The 21,248-nt window shown below is 30.0% G+C and overlaps 1 protein-coding gene across 1 annotated transcript in view; it reads right to left on the bottom strand.

Moving 5' to 3' along the window:
• Positions 1-453: 453 nt before the first annotated feature.
• The window catches only part of LOC107454742 (uncharacterized), a 44,353-nt gene continuing 23,558 nt past the window's right edge, over positions 454-21,248 (bottom strand). Inside the window, exons 8-15 of the mRNA XM_087159343.1 lie at positions 18,253-18,495; positions 16,639-16,722; positions 14,260-14,346; positions 12,709-12,984; positions 8,653-8,796; positions 7,088-7,318; positions 3,850-3,942; positions 454-670 (exon numbers count right to left, since the gene is read on the bottom strand). Coding sequence (XP_087015469.1) covers positions 648-670; positions 3,850-3,942; positions 7,088-7,318; positions 8,653-8,796; positions 12,709-12,984; positions 14,260-14,346; positions 16,639-16,722; positions 18,253-18,495 — 1,181 coding nt within the window. The 3' untranslated portion in view covers positions 454-647. The remainder of the gene's footprint in view (positions 671-3,849; positions 3,943-7,087; positions 7,319-8,652; positions 8,797-12,708; positions 12,985-14,259; positions 14,347-16,638; positions 16,723-18,252; positions 18,496-21,248) is intronic.

Below are 21,248 nucleotides of genomic sequence, written 5' to 3'. Positions count from 1 at the left end.
AATGCCACTTGCCAGTAGCCACCAAGCAAATTTAGGGCAGAGGGTGTGTTTCTTGTTTCTCAGTGGCATCATCTATGGCCAAGAATATGACTTCAACCACACACAAGTCATAGCCTGTTTGTAGGGTGGACACATTCATACATCCACAGATTGCTATTTTGACTTGCACCAGAGAATGATCAGTCTTCAATTCAGTACCTCCAAAGTACTGAATATTTGCTTGTGCTATAGACAATGAAACTTTTGAATGCCAGGCATACAATATTTGTAGTTATTAGAAATGTTTACGTAAAATTTTTTTTAAGATTAAACAGACAACTGCAAATTTCATTTACAATCAAATTTCAACTACAACTTAATTATTTTTAAATAAAAATGAGAAAAAAAGGTAAATTTGATCTGTATCCAAAAATCTGAGCTATTGAATCGACTGTATAGAAAAAAAGTTAGTCATTTTTTAAGACAATGTTTCATGGTTTTTATTCAAATTTTTATATATATGAAAATACAGGTTTCATGAGTAAAATACATACAAATATCCTTTCATAATTTTAAATATATATATGTACACAAAAATATGAAGATTTTATGAGAGTAATATCACATAGAATTCTTTTACAGCTACTGAATTTTCTTCCTGTTATTCTTCAAGGTTGCCATACTTCTCTATCTGAAACAAGAATATAATATTCTAATCTTGAAAAGAACATTAATTCTAATGGAAAAATCCGTAAAAGATACTTAACTTAATTAACGACTATGTTGTGCTAAAATTGTGAATACCAAGCAAAATTAAGAGTTCTTATATTTATACATAATAGTTTAAGTGAGTTACAACAAATGTGTAAGTGTCTGTGATTGGCTGAGATTCAAAATTTACTTAAAGGAAACTAATCAAAATTTTTACTGCAGAGTTAGCATAAATGATATATTTATTGTGTAGAATCTCTGAATTACAGACTTATTATCTTTTTTCTTGCTTTGAAATATGTTGCCGTTGTTTCTAATGGCACTTGCCAAATACCAGCAACCTGCTTGGTGAAACGAAACTAATTTAAGGCAGATGTTGCGTTTCTTGTTTTTGAGCGGCACTATCTATAGCCAAAAATACGACTTCAGCGACACATACACGTCACAGCCTATTTATAGGGCAGACCCATATCCTCAGATCGTAATTTTGTCCTGAATCAGAGAGCGATCAATCTCCAATTCAGTACCCCCAGAGGTATTGATTTGTAATGGGACCATAGAGGACTTTGTGATCCGGCAGATTTATCATGTGCCAGTCACCATTTACTACACGGGGAGTCTTCGGTCTGCGGTGATCGAACTCATGACCTCTTTAACATGGGCCCGACGCTCTACCAACCAGACTATCGCGGCCTCACTTCTAAATATAATTTTAACTATTCAAAATGAGCCGCGATGGCTCAGGGGATAGAGCATTCATCTTCCAATGAGGTGAACCGAGTTCGAATCCCAGCGATGGCTGGTGCGATGAAATCCGCATCCGGCTTGCACCGACTACAGTGCTGAGGTGAAATATCCTAAGCTTAGCTTAGCATCTATATGTTTTCTAATGTTAAAGATGCTAGTACTAGCAAAATAAGGGTTCATACAAACATTTATTAAAGCGGTGGTCGTAATATATTTTGTGATGCAGAGAATTCAACGCGATCATTGCTGTGTTTTTTATTGCAAAAAGAAAAGAAAAAAGACACTGAATGGAAAATATTAAATATCTATATTCATATGAAAGTTTAAATACTTAAATGTGTAATTCCGAATGTGTCGATAGTAATAATATTGTATTTAAAATACCGAGATTTTAAAAATGATGTTGAAATTGCCGGGCCGAAAGTAAGACAATTAACTGTAACTGCCGAGAAAATAATTAGAAAATAACGTTGATTTAGGACGCATTGTCGCGAATTGAACGCGTCAAAAAGTAATTGGTCAAATTTGAAATTCTTGTGTCGCAATAACATCATATTAGAAATATTGTTATAAGAAAAACCATGTACGTGAAAAAGACCGTAAAATTGGAACATAACTGCCGAGAAAATGGTCGAAAAATGACGACGATGCAATAGTCGCGAATAAAACACGTCAAAAATCGGTTACTTAAATTTGAAATTTGGGTGTTGGAAGTATCGTCGTAAAAAACTGAAATTTAAAAAGCCACTTTGTAACGGCCTAAAAATCGATAACTCCCAAAAAAACTATCGAAAAAATTATTATTAAATTTTGGAATTCGCGTATCGTAATAATTTTGTATGAAAATTTCGTCTTTCTAAAAATCATCTGAAAAAAGATGGAAAAACGATCGATAATCCAGACCATCAGAAATTATTAGCAAGTTTTGTTATCGTCTTTTTGTTAAACTAGCATTTCTCTTTTTTTAACTGGCATCACGACCTCTCTGTGGGTAATATCTTTACACAGTATCAATGTACCAAAAGTATTACTTAGAAATTTTCATGCAGAATATGAAAAACCCTGTTCTGTCTAACTATATTTTTCAACATACTAACAAAATTCAATATTTTATATTAGAAGATTTTATGTGAAACTAAGAATATTTTAGTCATCATACTCATATTAGAAGCCACAGTGCTATATTGTTACATGCACATTTATTTAATTTTATTGACTGTAATACACATTTATTATGCTGATTCCGAGAAATAACTGAAGGGAAAATATTTTGAGTGCTGCTAATTTATCAGTGCAAACTGTATTAAGTGATATTTTTGAGATTTGCTTTTCATTTAGCATAAACGAAAGAACATCAGTACTTTAAATACAAGAACAATTATGTATTTGAACGAAGTATGAAGATAGACAGTGGTACAAATCATATTAATATATTTTTGGGAGTACAAATTAGTTCGGTCAGTTTTTAAAAGATGGCTCTGCTCTTATGGATGTTGTATAGTGACAGCTGGTTTCGGTGGTTTCAGAGAGGTTAAACATCTGTCAATAATATTCAGTTTATATCTCTTCGAGTTTCATACAAAAACCCTGTTTTTTACTTTGTTGAATATGTCAAATTTTGTGGTAACGAAGCACCATTTGCGGGAGGTTTTATGTTTCTGCTTTAATTGGAAGAAAAGTGCAGCTGAAGCGCATCGAATGCTTATGGTGACAATGCTCCAAATGATAAATCACATAGGGAATGGTTTCGACGTTTCAAGAATGGCGAATGAAGAATGGTGAATAGTGCTGTGTACTATGAGCTGCTATAACCTGGTGATTCCATTACGGGCGATCGGTATAGGCTACAATTGATTCGTTTGAGCCGTGCATTACGAGAAAAACGGCCGGAATACGAGCAAAGACATGATAAAGTTATTCTTCTGCATAATAACTGTCAGCCTGATGTCTCAAAAGTCGTAAAAATTATTTGGAAACGCTCAAGTGGGATATTTTACGGCACCCGCTTTATTCTCTGAACATTGCTCCTTCTGATTACTGATTGTTCCGACGGATGCTGCACGATTTGGCAGGTCATCAGTTCACCTCTTTCGCAGAAATCGAAAATTGGCTCCTAACTTGGATCGCCTCAATGGACGAGTCTTTTTTTTAAAGATGGAATTCGAAAATTGCCTGAGAGGTGGGAAAAAGTAGTAGCCTGCGAAGGACATTACTTTGATTAATTTGTTCATTAATTTTGTTCTGAAATAAATACATTTTTGACCAAAAAAAAAAAAAAAAAAAAAACAGATCAAACTAAATAGTACTCCCAATATTTTTCCATTTTTTTTGGTTTGGACGAAAGTGATCGATAGGATTTTATATAAATATTAAAAATACTAGGCACAATTTAAAAGTAATCTTTATACTCACTTTTACAAATACACGTAGGGCATCGCTGACCGATTGGAATTGATATCTTGCAAGAAGAATTGGCACAGAGGGGAGTGGGGCAGCCTTCAGGAACTAAATGTAAAAATCGAAATTACAACGAATTAGTAATTTTACATGCAAGCATCTGAGCTTTGACGCAGATGGGGCACCCATATTTCTTTTAAATTTTATATATATATTTTTTCTGACGCTCTAATTACAAGTTAAAATATATTATGGTAGTTTTTTAACTATGAAAAGTCTAATAGTTACTAAAAATATTCTGCTAGATTATCGGAATTATATTTGTACTAAAATATAAAATCTGAAAAAAGTAGTTTGAAATTTTTTTCCCAATTCATATTCAAAAATGTATCAATAATTTATTTTGTAACTTAAAGAAATTTCAATGATGAATAACTGTTTTTCTTACATCTAAATATCTGCAAATAAGAGCAAATTTGAAAAATCAGTGTTTGAAAGTGAGCCGTGGTTGAACCTTTAAAGAAGGAAAAGACACCGGTATTTCATGCTGTATTTCGTTACCATGAAATGCTAAATATAATATTTTTAATTATTTTAACCTAAATTAATACGAAACAGGGAAAAAAAATATGAGATATATGTTTAATAAAAATTCTACTTCAAAGGGTTAAATTTTGCAAGCTTTTTTCTGCACAGCATAAATGATTCTAACATAACAGACACTTAATACATTTTATACAGTTAAAACATTACAAGAATGTTTATTTTTGGTTATGTAATACGTTGAAATGCCCGCTTTACTACAATCATGGTTAAAACCTTACACTTACGTTTCTGAAATAAAAAAGCATTTGCAGAAACATTTTTTTCCCCAATGCCCACCCGGCTGACGCTTGTCATTAGGTATTAGAAGGGTAGATTTGTGGGCCACTCTTTCAGGGGCACCATATTAGGTGGGTCAACGTTGCTTCCACAGTAAGGACAGATACAGGCCAAATTATTAGACGCACTGTAAGATTCCATGTAAAATCTTAATTATCAAATGATACTCTGCAACTTTATTGTTTTTACGCGACAGAAACCGGTTTACACTTGTTTGTGTATAATTTGGTTAACATTGTAATGTAATAATTTAAAAGTAAATACAAATGGAAAGTATATGAAAAAATCTCCTCTATAAAAACCCATTACATTTATGTTTAAATATAAGAGTACTGTATATAAACTCGTGTAAAACATGAAATTATTAAAACACTAAAGTGCATCTAATAATTCGGTCTAATTATAATATACTAATATAATACCTGATATAATAAATATTCTATATTTATATAATATATCGTCTAATTTATCCAATTGTCGAATTTATATTATATATCGTTTAATTTCATTAATTTATACACGAACATAAACAAGTACAAGCCGGTTTCAGTTGTGTAAAAACAATAAAGCTGCATAGTATCACCTGATAATTAAGATCTTACATAGAATCTTATAGTGCGTCTAATAAGAGAAAGAGCATCCATGCCTTCTCTGGGATTCGGACCCAGACCCTTTCTGATGTGAGGTCAGCTCCCTGATCACTACATGGCGTTTGCAGAAACATTACTTTTACAACTATCGAAATAGCGCAGGACTAAAGAGAATAGAAGGGCTGGTTCACTCCTTTGAAGTATCTCTCGCCGCGCCGATCCTCCGACGTCACTCTAGTGACGTCACTTTGGCGCAAAGCTCGCACTTTTACTTCAAGAACGGAGCGTTTGGCCTTACTAGCTCTAACTAATATTGGATCATTTCTTTTTGCGAGATATTCTAAGACATTTGTTATTTTCTATAATGACTTTCCTCAGTTTTTGCAGTGAATTTACAAGAATTTAAAACTATTATCGAAATGCCAGTTTGCGCGATTGCAACTTGCAAAAATTCTGATACAAAAACAAAAGGAAAAAGTTTAATTTTTCGCGTGTTCCCTAAAGTAAATGAACAACTCTGTAAAGAATGGATTCCGATATGACACAGTTAATATAAAACAGCAATACGTTTATTCTGTCGTAAAGAACTTTTATAAAAATTCATTATCTAAATAGGAACCGCCTCGTTACTTCATAAAGAAAGGCAGATGAAAAGAATTAAGAAATGGATAAAGTCAAAGAAAATTAAAATGTAAATAAAAAGTATAAATAAAATATATAATATATAGTTGAAATTCTCATAACATATTTTTTAATGTAGTTATTCTAAATATTTATGATTTTTTTTAAAAATTATATTCTCTTCAATTTAAATATCTATAAATTATATCATCGTAAACTTAAATGTCTATAAACAATTGTAAAATTTCTAATGTCATTATGAACCTAAATTATTATTTTGTTTAAGTAATTAGCGTTTAAGGTCGATGTTTCCTATTGATTAAGTAAGAACAAATTGCTATTAACGACATATTTTGAAATCAGGGATTCTAAATTTAACTTAACTTATCGTTATAAAAGAATATGTAGATAAAAAAAAGTGTCGATATATGCCTTCATTTTTCTTAATACGTAAAGTTAAAACTGAACTTTTTAAAATAAAGTATTTATCGTGTCATTTTCACCAACTAGCAAAACATTTTTATAAGTTTAAAATGGTATTTTTTTTAATATAATAACCAAGAAAGTTTTTTTAAACTATGTTTATGAATGGAAATAATGTGTTAATTGCGTAAAGTTTGAAGACTAATAACCAGAAAAAGTATAACTTATTTTTACAAAGAGAAAGATGCAAAGTTATCATATCTTTGCTTGCGATCTCCGAGATCTGTGGACACAGTGACGTCATGAGGAGGGAAATCGTAGCTTCAGCTCTAAGAGCGGAGTGAACTAGCCCTTCTATTCTCTTTAGCCCTGTTCGGACCCAGGCCCTTTCTGATGTGAGGTCAGCTCCATCATGATCACTACACAGTCCGGTCGGCGTTTGCAGAAACATTACTTTTTCAACTATCGAAATACTGTATAGTACTTGTGAAACATTAATGAAAAGTTGTAAGTTTCCATTTTTTTCTTCGAAAATATAAAGAAATAAGTTAGTTAAAAATGTTTTAAATTAGAAAAAGGGTTAAATTCAAATAAGATTGAGGTTTTGAACATTCATCTTTCGATAACACCAATTACACCAGTCTACAACAGTCTTACTAATTACAGACTATAATTTAGAAAAATAATTAATTCAAATACGATTGAGGTTTTAAGTGAGGATAGTATTATTGTCTTACCAATCACAGACTCAGAGCTGATTAGGTCTTCTTCTGAGTTGTCACTATCTTCCAAATTTTTTCTGTTTAAACTAGAAAATTTCAATTCGTCAAAGCCTTCGTCGTTGTCTTCGTATATTTCTCGGTTTGATTCTGGCTCTTCCTCCTCGAAGAACTGCTGCTGCGAGTTCTGCGCAATTTGATTGGATTCAATGCTACCTTGCTGTTGCAAAGGAATGTGTTGCCCGATTACTGTAACGGAAAAACGTTAAAATAACTTAGTTAAAAAATGAGTATTTGGTTAAATACACTTAATTTTTGGAATTTAATCAAATCGGAAAAAAAGAAAATCTTATTCAAAATTATCAATTATTCCAAAATTGCCATGGCATGAATTCATCAATAAAATTGATCATTCAAACACTTTTACAGCACTTAATCTCAAATCCCATCTTGTTTATACTTGAACATAAAAGAGATCGGTGTTGTTGACTGCATTGGTTGCATCGGTACTGTTTATCTCGATGATTTCCTTAACTATAATCGCCAATAGCCCATTAATGCAGCATTAACAATCAAATCAAACTAAAGCCTTGAATTACCAATAACCCATTAATGCAGCATTAACAATGAAATCAAACTAAAGATTTGGTTAACCAATAATCCGTTAATGCAACGTTAACAATCAAATCAAACTAAAACTTTGTATCTCGATGATTTCCAAAACTATGTTCGCCAATAGCCCATTAATGCAGCATTAACAATCAAATCAAACTAAAGCCTTGAATTACCAATAACCCATTAATGCAGCGTCAACAATCAAATCAAACTAAAGCTTTGTATCGCCAATAGTCCATTAATGCAACTATAATATTTAAATCAAACTGAAGCTTTGGAATGCAAATAACCTATTAATAAGTTTAATATTCCAATTTTTATTTATTTATTTACTTATTTTATTGAGTTATGCTATCCGTATTGTTAGAGCTACGTAACTGAACAGCTGTCAAGTGAATAAAAAACTCGTTTAACAAAAAATAAATTAAATTGAACAGATTCCGCAGCTAATTAAAATAAAATGAAAAGATTACGGTTCTCAACCACAGATCATGTAACTGTGAACTTTTTTATTAATTAATTTATAATCTGGTGGGCTCATTAACTGACTGATCCATTCAGAAATAGGGTAATTCATCAGAAAATAAAAATAACTTTAGGTACGGCGACGTCTCTACAAATCGGTGAAAGTTTGTGGCCAGTCTGTGTCCTATTCCAATTGGGTACTTGCAACTCGAGAAGAAGAATGCCGCTGAAATCACATGGTCGTGTGCCTAATCACGCGGTTGTGCATGGCGTGTTAACTTTACATCCATTAGGCTTGATTTATTTTCACGATAAATCAGTTTTCGAATCAGATGTTATAGTATAGCTGCAAGCGACGTGAAGCGTGTGTGTCGAACCTGGTTAGCTGTTGAATCATGGCAATAACGAATACTACGATTTACTCGTCTATATTACGTCTCTCACGGGTATCCAATTATAATAAAAGTGCGAAGTGAAATATGATTATATCTCAAATTAATTACCTGCCCTCTTTTTTCTATGGGGTGCTAATTCACTGTCTTCCTCTTCACTGGCGTTAAGGGAAGTTCGAGGAAATATTTCTATGTTTATATGCTCCGGTTGCTCTTTAAAAGATAATTCTTCTTTATCCTCAAGTATTTCTCGATCTAAAAAAGTGGGAGAGACAGTTATTCAGACTACGTAATTACTAATGATCTCACAGAAAATGATTATTTTATTAACAGGATAAGATATTTTATACTATACATTGTGTGAGTCCACAGAGGTTCAAATTCATCCTGTTAACTTCCGAACAGCTGCGAAACAGTTATAAAAAAGATGTGTGTAAAAGTGGCCATGAGTTACAAGATGTAATAACCGCTTGCGGGCAAACTACAAGATATGTGTTTCTTTCTCACAAGTCTTAAGCGAAGTTTGCAATCTTGTTCCCTATTTTGTAGTGTTTTCGAGATAGAAACTTCAACTCTTCAGTTATCCACCAGTCGTCGCTGTAGAGGCGTCGTTATTCTACATCACGCAGTTACTTTATTATACATAGACACCACTTTTATAACTCTATCTGAAGGCGTTCAAAAGTTGAGAAGGTGAATACCGACCTTCAAGAAGGGACACTGAATAAAAATTTTTACTTTTTTCTCACCGAATTTTTGACCTAATTTTTACATATTAAGATCCAACCCTTATGAGGTTTTAGTACATCTTTCAGGCAATGAATGAAACATAAAAATGTACTTTTTATGAACTACTTTTAACAGTCGCCAATTTATTCAATATCAGTCGAAAGATTTGGTTCACTATCGTGTTATTTTTTTTACTTTTGCATACATTTGCAATATCCTCAATACAAATTCAAATATATTTGCCCTCCATTGATTAAATTCCGTTAATAATTTATAATTTCATGTGAAAAAATAGTTTTTTTTACGATTATTTACAGCTGTATTAATTTAAAAAAAATTTTGCAATATATATTTCTATCAACTTCAAAAGTGTCAATCTAAGTTTCAAAAGATTAAATTTTAATGAAACTTTATAATTTGAGAAAAAGAAATTGAAAAAATTAGACTTTTTTAATTTCTAATGATCGATTTTGCTCATTATTTAAAATTTTGTAGTTAAAAAAGATTTAATTTTTTTTTTGCTTAGAAATTTACATTGATGAATTTGTTCCTTTTTTTTTCAATTTAATAAAAAAAAAAAATTTCGCCTTTTAAAAAAAGTTCAGCTTTTTAAATTTTCGGAAAAAAAAGAAAAAAAAATTGCATTCACGAGATTTAAAATCATACATAGAGATTTAAAATCATACATCGAGACTTAAACTTGCATATCGTGGTCTATATTTCGCGATCGCAACGCTCGAGTACGCCGTCTAGCGGGAGCCTGTAAATATCAGACATTAATTTATCACGTTTTCATTTAGTTCCATCGAAATCATTGACAGAATCAGACGCCATTTTTTAGCAGCAAATAAGAAACAAAATTTCCCTAAGGAAAAGGCCGAAGAACTTGAAAAAAATCTCCAGAATATTAGTAAATCTTTCAGGAACAGAACACGCCAAACATTTGAAGAAAAATTCCTCAATAATTTTTAATTTCTTTTATCAACAAATTTGCAACTGATGACTTCCGATTTCGGATACTGTTACAGATGTGTGTATTAAGGTAAAATGCATTTCTTCTGTCTTCAATTCATTACGAATTAAAGTGAAGTCAACATTGCTTTTGTCATTCCAGTGAATAAATATGAATTCAGAACATACAGAATTGTAATAGTTATAACATATTCTTCTTCGTTATAGAATAGTATATATTTCTGTATCCATATAATTCGGAAAACAATAAAAAATTATCCAAGTTACTTGAAATAGTGCCATTTGTGCTGATTCTTAATTAATTTTAATCGTTTTCTTGGTAAGTATTTTTTAGTTTTGAAAGAATAAGTTCAACTAGAATTCAGCTATTCTGTTTTTAGCTACATATTCAAATTCATATCAATTATAAAATTTTGCTGTGCAGTATGTTATCTAAAAGTAATGAAGGGATAAACTATGTATCTTTTTTTTGAGAATAAAGTTTTCAAACAAGGAACTTATCATTTTGGAATTCTCCGGGAATTATAAATCAGGTAAGTGCAATGATTTTTACAATAAAAAATTCGCCTGTAAATATTTTTTTTTCATTTGATGATGGTTCTCTACAGAATGGTTTTTTACGTCTGATTAAGAACTATAAGAATAATAAAAAAAGAAACAATATGAAAGTTTTTATTTCAATGTAAAGAATTCTTTAAATCGTCTTTTTTATCCTAAGAATTCTTTATTTTCCGTTTTTTAGTTTATAATTTTTTGATAAAAATTGTTCTCAAAATACTTTTTTTGAAAAATTAAATGGTATAACATTATGTGTTTATGTATACTTGTATATTCCAATGTTTGAAGTAATAAGATTCAGAAAAGTATGAATAAAAATTCGGTACTTATGTATTAACGCCACCGCCGCTTCAGATTTGGCGATTTTTAAGTGCCGCTAATCTACACTTAAAATTTTTGCGACGGTTCATAAAATAAAACCATTATTTAAAATCAAAATAGTCAATCGGACTTCGGTGGAAAATGAGCCGATATAGAGTTTAGCATAGATTCAAAACAATCATATCGCCATATGAACTCTGATAAATAAGATTCCAAATGAAATAACATTTCCAAAACGTACGTTTACCAAGATAAAGTTTTATGTTGTGGAAATTGGTACATTTTCGTTTTTTCTGTAAAATATTTCCCTCCTAAAAAAATACAATTGCATCTTGTTTTATTTTTGGCAAATCCCAAAGACGAATTTTTGTAGCACTAAAAATGGCGACAAAAGAGAATTGTTTTTTTGTTTTTGTTTCGTCAGCATTCTTTATTTTACGTTTCTTAGATTCTAAATAATGATTTTTATTGAAACTTGAAATTTTTTGATAAAAATTGTTGTCAAAAAACTTTGTTTACAAAATTAAATTTCATAAAATTATGAGGCTTATGTATACTTTTTGTTCATTTTAATTTTTGAAGTAATATGATTCTTAGAACTATAGAATGTAAAATTTAAATGGGCCTTTCATGTTATATCATTAAATTTAGTAAAACTATTTCTCGGGCATTAGGTTTTAACTCTTATAAGAATATACATATTTTTTTCTGTTAATGAACAAATATTTTTCCGATGCGTTTTGGATATTCCTTCTCTAATAAAAAGAGATACCATTTTGTTTTCGTTTGCATAAGAAAGAGTATCAAGCATTTTTCTTTTTTAAATTTAATTAGTCACAATAAAGAAGGAACGTTGCAATGCTACGTGCTACATTAACGACGTCTCTAGAGTAACTGAATGACTGTTCATATAGAAATCGCAGGTATTAGTCTCATACAACAACGCCCCCTATAGTTCGTTGCGATCGCGAATTCACAGGATTTTAAATTACACATCACGATTTCTATTTATGTGACTTAAAAATCACACATCAAGATTCGTATCATTCGATCAACAAAACAATAATGAAGATAAACAAATTTGTGAAGGGTCCGATTAAAAGATAAATTATTTTGTGACGGGTCCGTTTTTAAGTTAAAATATTTTGTGAAAGGTCCGTTTTTATGAAAAGATATTTCGTGAAGGTTAACGGACCCAAATTTCTTCTAAACAGACCCCTGATCGCGATATCCTCCATAGATAGTTTCTTTCTACGATTCAATTACAGAGTCAGTCATGAAAGTTAGTATGCATGGATTTACTAATACTTAACACAAATTATTTTTCTTCCTGAAACAAATCATTTATTTTTTAATAAATTATCTTAATAAAAAAGCAAAACTTTGTAGTGCTTTAGTAAATAAAGATATCATTTTTAATGTATTCTTAGTATATAAATAAATAAAGTATTCAAGTTTTACTTGTGGGAAAAAAGACAAAAATCTCGCATTAATCTCGTTCGGAATTTTTTTTTAACTATCATTAGGACATGTTTTAATTATTTTTAAAGTAAATAATAGAATAATATTTTAAATGGTGAAAGATACCTTTTTCAAAAATATCGATATCTTTAACGTCTTCAAATTCGGAATGTTCTCTTTCATCGTAATCCAAATTGTCTACAAATGTTTCGATCGTTTCTATAAATTTTTCCGATTTATTGTTGGAAGGATCAGATTCAATGGGCATCAAAACTTCCGCCTCAAAATTTTCATCTTCACTTTCAAGTATTTCTTCTGTACTCGATGAACTATTCTTTTCAGCGCCCTCCATCTGTATCTCTTCGGTTGTCTCAAATACGTTTTTTTCGTGTGAAATAGTCTCTGCAAAAAATATGTCTTAATGAAAATTATGTAAGGTTAAAGCACACACATTTGTTAATAATTAATACACAGGGTATTCCGTAGTTTTCGTCCTTAATGCACATTTCTAAAATCCATGTCGAAAATCAATTCAAATAGGTAAGCGTATTAAGGATTGGATTGAGCCATAATGGTTCATGGGGCTGATGTGTATCTTGGGGCCTTCCTATACGAAATTAGCTAAAATTTATCTATATTCAGAGATATTGAAACTCTTTATGAAATTCAATTCCAGTTAAGTTTGTTTTGTCAAAATTGAAAAAGAAAATTTTTTGTTGCCTTTTTTTTCAAAAATAATAAAATTTAAAATATTAAATACGATCTAGTATCTATATCAACAAGAACATCATGTATGAAATTATAAATGCAAAGTAATTGTACGAACTACAAAACACAAAATTTAAAAATAGAAGGAAACAAATTCGAATTTTCCGCTTTCACTAAACTTCTTACATTTTTGCCAATCAAACAACCCCATTAAATTCTACATGTTTTGCAGATGATTACAGAAAATTATTTAGTAAAATCAAGCTCATGTAGCTTGAAGAAAAAGAAGATAATAGATAAAATTAGTTTTAGGGCCCCACAAGTTTAAAAAAGGTTTCAGGAGCATAAAAAAAATATTTTTTTTCCTTCTATTTTCTGAAATTTGTAATTAAAATGCGCAATGCATTTATAATGATTCTAAAGAAAGATGGTAAAACAATTGGTTTGAAAAATCCCTTGAGGGGCTCTAAAAATCAAACGATCCCTTGAGGGGCTCTAAAAATCTTGGGGACCTGAGGATACAGCCACAGTAATTTCGATCTTAATCAGGCTCTGAGGGTCACGAAATTATATGTAAGTGAAGAAGGAACAAAAACGATATAGAAATTTGTCAAATCTTCGAAGATAAAGGCAGTTCGAAAAACATTAAAACTAGTTCAATTGCCAGATGAAATTTGGAGGTGTTTCTAATTATCACTTTTAAACTCCTCCCTGTTTCTTCCGGCTGTCAAACATGTTTTGAGTTCCGCTTTCCTCAGTAGTAATTCGGTAGATTTTTGTAGCATGTTTTGAATTTTTCTAATTTGAATATTAATTTGCTATCTTTAATATGCATATTTTTTAGACATAATTTTTTTAAAGGTTCTGAAATCACATATTAAGGGTGCTACTCTGGTAATCAAATAAATTAAAAATGTTCCAGTTATTTATTTACAATAAATTAATACTTAACAAAAAAAAGATACAAACCATTACAGACGCATGTAGGACAAGTATGTCCATCAGGAATTTTGATGACACAAGTAGCATCGGCACACTGCGGGGTAGGACATTCAGCTAAATATGAAAATACATACAGTTAAAAGAAATAATTGCAGTAGAATAACGAAAAAGACTCGCATAAAATCATTTCATCATTTAAAATTAAATAAACTCCGAAAGAATTTATGTGGAAACATTTTATCATGTTCAAAAAAAATTATCCAACTTGTATATGAAACGGGAAATCGTGTAAGAACGCATTTAAATATACCATAAATAGTTTTTGCGACACTTTATGGTGAATTTTTTTTAAATTTTAGAGCAAATTAAGGATTAATTAATGAGTTCCAACAATTTATTTTCCATAGCTGAAAGTACCTTTGAAATTAAATATTTAAATACATTGTGAGATTTCAGCGGAATTTTTTTACTTTAAATCTTTTTAAAAAAAGGACATCATTTTGAACAAAACTTGCTTTATTTGTTAAGTTCTTTAAAACTACTTTTCCGAAATTTGATTTTTTGGAGGGGAGTTAAAGTGACATATGCAAAGTGCTGCAAACATGCTGAATATTCTAATACTTCTAGCTTAAACACTTTTTTAGGATAAAATATTTTTCAACTTCGCTTAACTTTTCTATTGTTATCCTAGAAACTATTTATACTTTTTGTACTGTTTTCATTTCTTCCCTCTTAAATATTAATTAGCTGCTTCTAAGATTATATATATATATATATATATATATATATATATATATATATATATATATATATATATATATATATATATATATATATATATATATATATATATATATATATATATATATATATATATATATATATATATATATATATATATATATATATATATATATATATATATATATATATATATATATATATATATATATATATATATATATATATATATATATATATACAGTCGCTCCTCTATTTAACTAAGTCGCTAAATCCCGATAATAAGTTCGTTATAAGGAGAATTCGTTTAATAGAAAATCACCTATTAAATATTTAAACAAAGCAAAGCAGATTTCAAATTCACAAACACTGGGCATAATTAAAATAGCAATTGATGCACTTATATCTTGTAAACTAGTATCTACTATTTATTTTATAAATCTTAATTATAAAAGAAATCTGCGTGGAAAGCAAGATTAAAGCAAAACATTATTCAGTGTTACACTATACATTTCAACTCATACATTTCAACTACATACATTTGCTACACACATTGTGCTACATACATTTCAACTAAAAAGCGCATACATTTCAACTACATGCATTTACTACATACGTTTCAACTAAAAAAAAAGAAGCTAAATTTACGCATAAAATTATAGCTGCATTTATTATAAAAGTAATTTGAAACATACATTACCACATGCGTTCTTAAGTTTAATTGCTACTGATAAAATCCGTTAATTTGGACTGAGTTTTTCGTTTGACATGCAAACAAAAAGGGAAAGGGATTTTACTGCTTTCTCTAAAATAACTTTCAGAGAAAGCAGTAAAACATTACATAAAGCAGGGTCTCTGAAAATTAGTTCAAGCTCATTTCCCCCATAAAATGCGTTAATAAGTTAGAAATGTTCTGAAATATTTTGGAACATAGGGAAGTGGATCTCAAAGAAAAGTTCGTTAAATAGAAAATTCCCTTTGCTATTTGGAAGCTATTTTACGAAGAAATTTCCAAAATGTTCTTGGATCCTCGAAAAAATTCGCAAAATAGAGAAATTCGCAAAATGGAAGTTCGTTAAATAGAAGTCCGAGGATATATATATATATATATATATATATATATATATATATATATATATATATATATATATATATATATATAAGTGGGTTTATCCCACTGGACAACGAACCGAAAAAGACGTGACGTTTATGGACTCCAAAGAGGAGTTATGATTATAAGACGAACTCTTACCTATTATTATTTTTTGTTATTTATGTGATTGTTAATCGTCCGTGTTTATGAAAAATTTAATCTTCAATATATATTTTTTGTTTTAAAAACAGTGCCTATTTATTTAAGACGATCACTCATGCCGTCCCCATATATATATATATATATATATATATATATATATATATATATATATATATATATATATATATATATATATATATATATATATATATATATATATATATATATATATATATATATATATATATATATATATATATATATATATATATATATATATATATATATATATATATATATATATATATATATATATATATATATATATATATATATATATATATATAAGTTAAAAATGTCAAAATTAATAAATAAATTAATACTTAACAAAATAACAAAAAGATACAAACCACAGACGCATGTAGGGCACGTATGTCCCTCAGGTATTTCGACGACACAAGAAGCATCAGCACACTGTGGTGTCGGACATCCATCTGAATTAAAAGGGTAAATTATAGTGGGATAAAGCACATACACATGAATTCATTTCATTAATTAAAATTAAATAGCCTCCGAATGATTTTTATGTGTAAATATGTTATTATATTAAAAAAAAAATCTGTCCAACTTATATATTTAATTAGACATTAAGTATACGGCAGATATACGTTTGCATATACAGCACGTATATTGCATATGTAAATATTCTAGCTTTATGAGAGGTATCCAAGCTTTATGAACTATAGTGGTAGCTTTATGAACTATATAAATCAATCTATTGTTGTTGTAAATTCTGCTTGTTGTGGTCAGAAAACGATTGGAATAGTTAGTGTCATCTAGCGCTTACTTTTAATTCGAGCATTCTAGTAGTCTCAAAGTGGTCAGAATTTCGATTAACGATAAAATCCTTTTGTTAATAATATTATGATGCATTCTGCTTATTATGGTCAGAAAGATAATGAAGGTCTCATTGTCATCTGGTACAAAGTTCTACTAAAAATTTGAGTGCTGGTCAAAAAGTGTATTCAACTTCAAAATGAATATTTTACAGTCAAAGACATGAAATTGAGTTGCAAAATATATTTTAAAATAATAAAATGGAACATAACTTTTATAATATGAATGAAAAACAGGACGCTTTTTAGAAATATTCCGAACACCAGTTCATAAGTTTCTAGTCATGACAAACCCCTTACCTCAAGTTTCTACACAATATGTTTAGTTCAGTTCTGCACTGCTTACGATTCTTAATGCAATACACATGCGTGTGTTTTTTTAGGAATGTTTGTTTTATTTTTATTTTATAACCGTCGTTGAGCAGCCGAACCAAATTTTTTGGGTTTACGACTACTAATGTTCAACTCCGTAGCCTTGTAATTTTGAACCCAATCCGGAAGCTAAGGGAACTTCTGTATCAAGTATTGTGAGAAATTTGCCTTCGTGGAACACTTTCTGAGGAAACTAACCCGCATTTTCATTACATGGAGAGGGAAACCACAAAAACTCCCCACGGTTAGCCTGACGGCAAGGACACTATAACCATGATCCGTTTACGACTGAGGATATTTTGCATGAGCACAGTGGTCGGTGTAAGTCGATTGCGGAATTCATATCGGCCAGCCATAGTTGGGATTCGAACCCGGTTCACCTCATTGGAAGGCGAACGCTCTATTCCCTGAGCCATCATGGCTCATTGAATGTTTATGGCATTAGTAAAGCTGAAGAAAAGGTAATATGGATTCAGGTCAGGGGATATAGGTGGCCATGTGCAACAATGTAAATCATCGTCGCCCAAAACATTTCTAACTGAAAAAAAAAAACGTATTGACACTTTTAACGTTAGATTTTGCAGGCATATTTAATAGTAATTTTGAAATTATAACAAGAAAAAAACAGTCAATAACATTTATGCCAATCATGGAATATATATTTAAATATTAATTTAGCACTATTTAAATTAATATTTAAATACCTCTTCGTTTAAAAAAATTAATTTATAGAGCTTAAACCACAATAAAGCTTACTTTCAATCGAATTAGACTCATTGGTTCCAAACACATCATTTGAGGAACAATCATCGTAGGAAGGACAACAATAATTAGAAGAATAATATGCTTGGCAGTTTTTGGATTTGGGTGATGAAGGGCAAGATTCGTGCACGCAAGTAAAATCTGGTGGAACTAAACAGGTGCATTTGATGCAAGGATTTTCCATTGGCAGTTCCTTTCCAATTTCAAGCATTTTGTCTCCAAACATGCATGTATCTCCTGGAAAAAAAAGAGTCTTATTTATCGCAATAGTTTAACTCGGCTTATAAAAATTATTTTCATGGTTAATCGGAAAAACGACGAGAGAAATGACAATGGATACTCTCAACTCGAGAAGAAGACCGCTAATACACAACCACCAGTATGCGATGCAATGGTTTTTATAAACAAGATGGCATGTTAACGTTTTAGCTTGTTTTACTAATTTTGATGATTCCAGGGGATGACCTCAAATAAGTTAATTAATTCAGACGATATTTTAAGTTTTGAAATAAGACCCAAAAACTTACCTTCTCTTAATAAACATGTCTTTTTTTTTCTGGCGAATTCGAAATTCTCACCCCCAAAATATAGAGGGTAGCCGCAATCTGATATATAGTAATAATAATTTGGTCAGGAGAGCTGTCCAAAGTTTGGACCCCTTCATGTTAATTTTACTTTTTACGTATTTCACCAAATCTTGGAAATTTTTTTAAGCGAATTAAGAAATTTTTACTCGCAAGACAATTATAAACTTCGTTTACCCAAAGATAATTCCGTGCAAAATAAAAAGTTTAGAGATATTTTATTATTTTTTAATTATTTAATTTCAATATAGTAAACAAAATTTTAAATTATAAGGTATAAATTTTTTTAATAATTTTAAAGAATGCAATTTCGCATGATAAAATACAAACGTTGAGAAAAATTGGTCGAACAGTTCCTGAGAAATCGAATTTTAGGAAATATTGTATTTTTAAAATTTGATTTCTCAGGAACTATTCAACCGATTTCGCTCTTCTGTATTATGTTATGCAAAATTAAATTTTTTAAAATGGTATAAAAAATTTTATACTTTACAATACAAAATTTTCTGAAATAATAAAATAAAATAATAAAGAAATATATAATGCTTAATAAAAGTTAGTTTTTGCATGGAATAGGGTATACGAATTTTGTAGTTGTTCCCAAAAATTTTATTTGCTTTAGAACATGAGGAAGGTTCAGTGTCTAAGCACCAAATCCTATGTATATCCTAAAATACTTCGTGATTCGACACTGAGGTAGGTTCAACGTCCTCAGGTTTTAAACACTAAATCCTAGATAGATCCTAAAATATTTTGTGTTAAGACACCGAGGAAGGATTGTTCAGAGAACCGAAATTATAGTATGGTCATTTCTGTTCTTTATTTATGTATTATTCAAGTTGTTTTTCACTTTTAACATTCATACTATATACAGTCGAACTTCTATTTAACGAAGACGCTAAATCCCGATAAAAAGTTCCCTACATGGAAAATTCGTTAAATAGAAAATAACCATTTGAAGTACTTAAACAACACAAAACAGGTTGTAAATTCATAAACACTAGACATAATTAAAATAGCGGTTGATACACCTTCATCTTGTAAATTGTTATCTACTATCGAATTGGTTCAAATGATTTTAACATTTTATCATATGAAGGTTTGGTGATTTCTTCATCATTTCTGTCTTCATCTTCTTCATCTTCCTCAGAATTTATTGCCGTATTGTTTTTATTTTTCACACTGTCCAAAATGTCCGATTCAGTTTATGTTTCTGTAGTTGCAGTTTCAGACTCCATGAAAAGAAAATCATTAATCAGTACGTCATCGTTAATTTCGTGGTTCTCTTTTAGCTGTACCGACATTTTTTTAAGTTCTTCTAAAGGAATATTATCCAGCTTTAGCAAAACTGTTACGAAGACTACGATTTGTATCATCATAATTCCATGCTTTAGAAATTTATGATGTTATGCTTTCTCGGAAATTGATTTTTGGCATGGATTCTTGTATGAAAGGCAAACAAAAAGGGAAAGAGATTCTACTGCTTTCTCTGAAAGTTAAGCGGCTGCGAAAATCAATTCAAGGTCATTTCCCCATAAAATGTGTTAACAAGTTTGAAATGTTCTGAAATAATTTGAGAAATCGGAAAAGTGGATCTCAAGGAAAAGTTCTTTCTCTCTCTTCGTATGCCTGTTATAGCAGAGGGGTGCGATATTGTTCTTGTTTCTCCAGTGGCGCCATCCATGGCCAAGAATTCGACTTCTGCCACACCATACGTCCCACCCGTTTATAGGGCGGACCTATTCATACATCCATTCATTCATCCACAGATCGTAATTTTGGCCTGAATCAGAGAAAACTTCATTAAATAGAAAATTCACTTCGCTATTAGGAAGTTATTTTACGAAGAAATTTCCCAAATGTTCTAGGTTCCTCGAAAAAAAAATCGCAAAATGGAAGTTAGTTAAATAGAAGTCCGATTGTATTTATATAATCATACTTTGGTGATTCTGTCATATTCAACTGTATAGAGGAATTGTATAAATTCATAATATTCAGAGAGACAGTGATAAGATAGGCCGTGAAACACTTAAATATCGAAATTACTATTGATTGTTTTGACAATTAAGTTTTATATACAGTGTTAAAATGACATAATTTATTTATATAAATTGTAACATCATTATAATAATATTAATTTTTCCACATCATTGCATTTTATTACATTTTTATTAAATTAAATGATATTCGTAGAACATTTTTAAATGATATGATTAAACAGTGCTGTTTTTTTTAATTGTATTCTAATTACTTTTAAACGAAGTTCATAATTTTAAAGAAATTAAAACAAACACGCAGTGCAATTTTCATTCCAAATAAGGACTAAGAAGAAGCGCTTATCAAATTTATTATGATAAAAATTTATTGTAATGAAATTATGATAAAATTTTCTGCTACTTAAGAAAA

This window comes from Parasteatoda tepidariorum, chromosome 1 (assembly GCF_982258835.1).
Source record: "Parasteatoda tepidariorum strain Cologne lab strain chromosome 1, Ptep-v5.0, whole genome shotgun sequence".
Lineage (NCBI taxonomy): Eukaryota > Metazoa > Arthropoda > Arachnida > Araneae > Theridiidae > Parasteatoda > Parasteatoda tepidariorum.
Note: the sequence above shows the minus strand (reverse complement) of the source record. Positions and strands in the feature narration are given on the sequence as shown.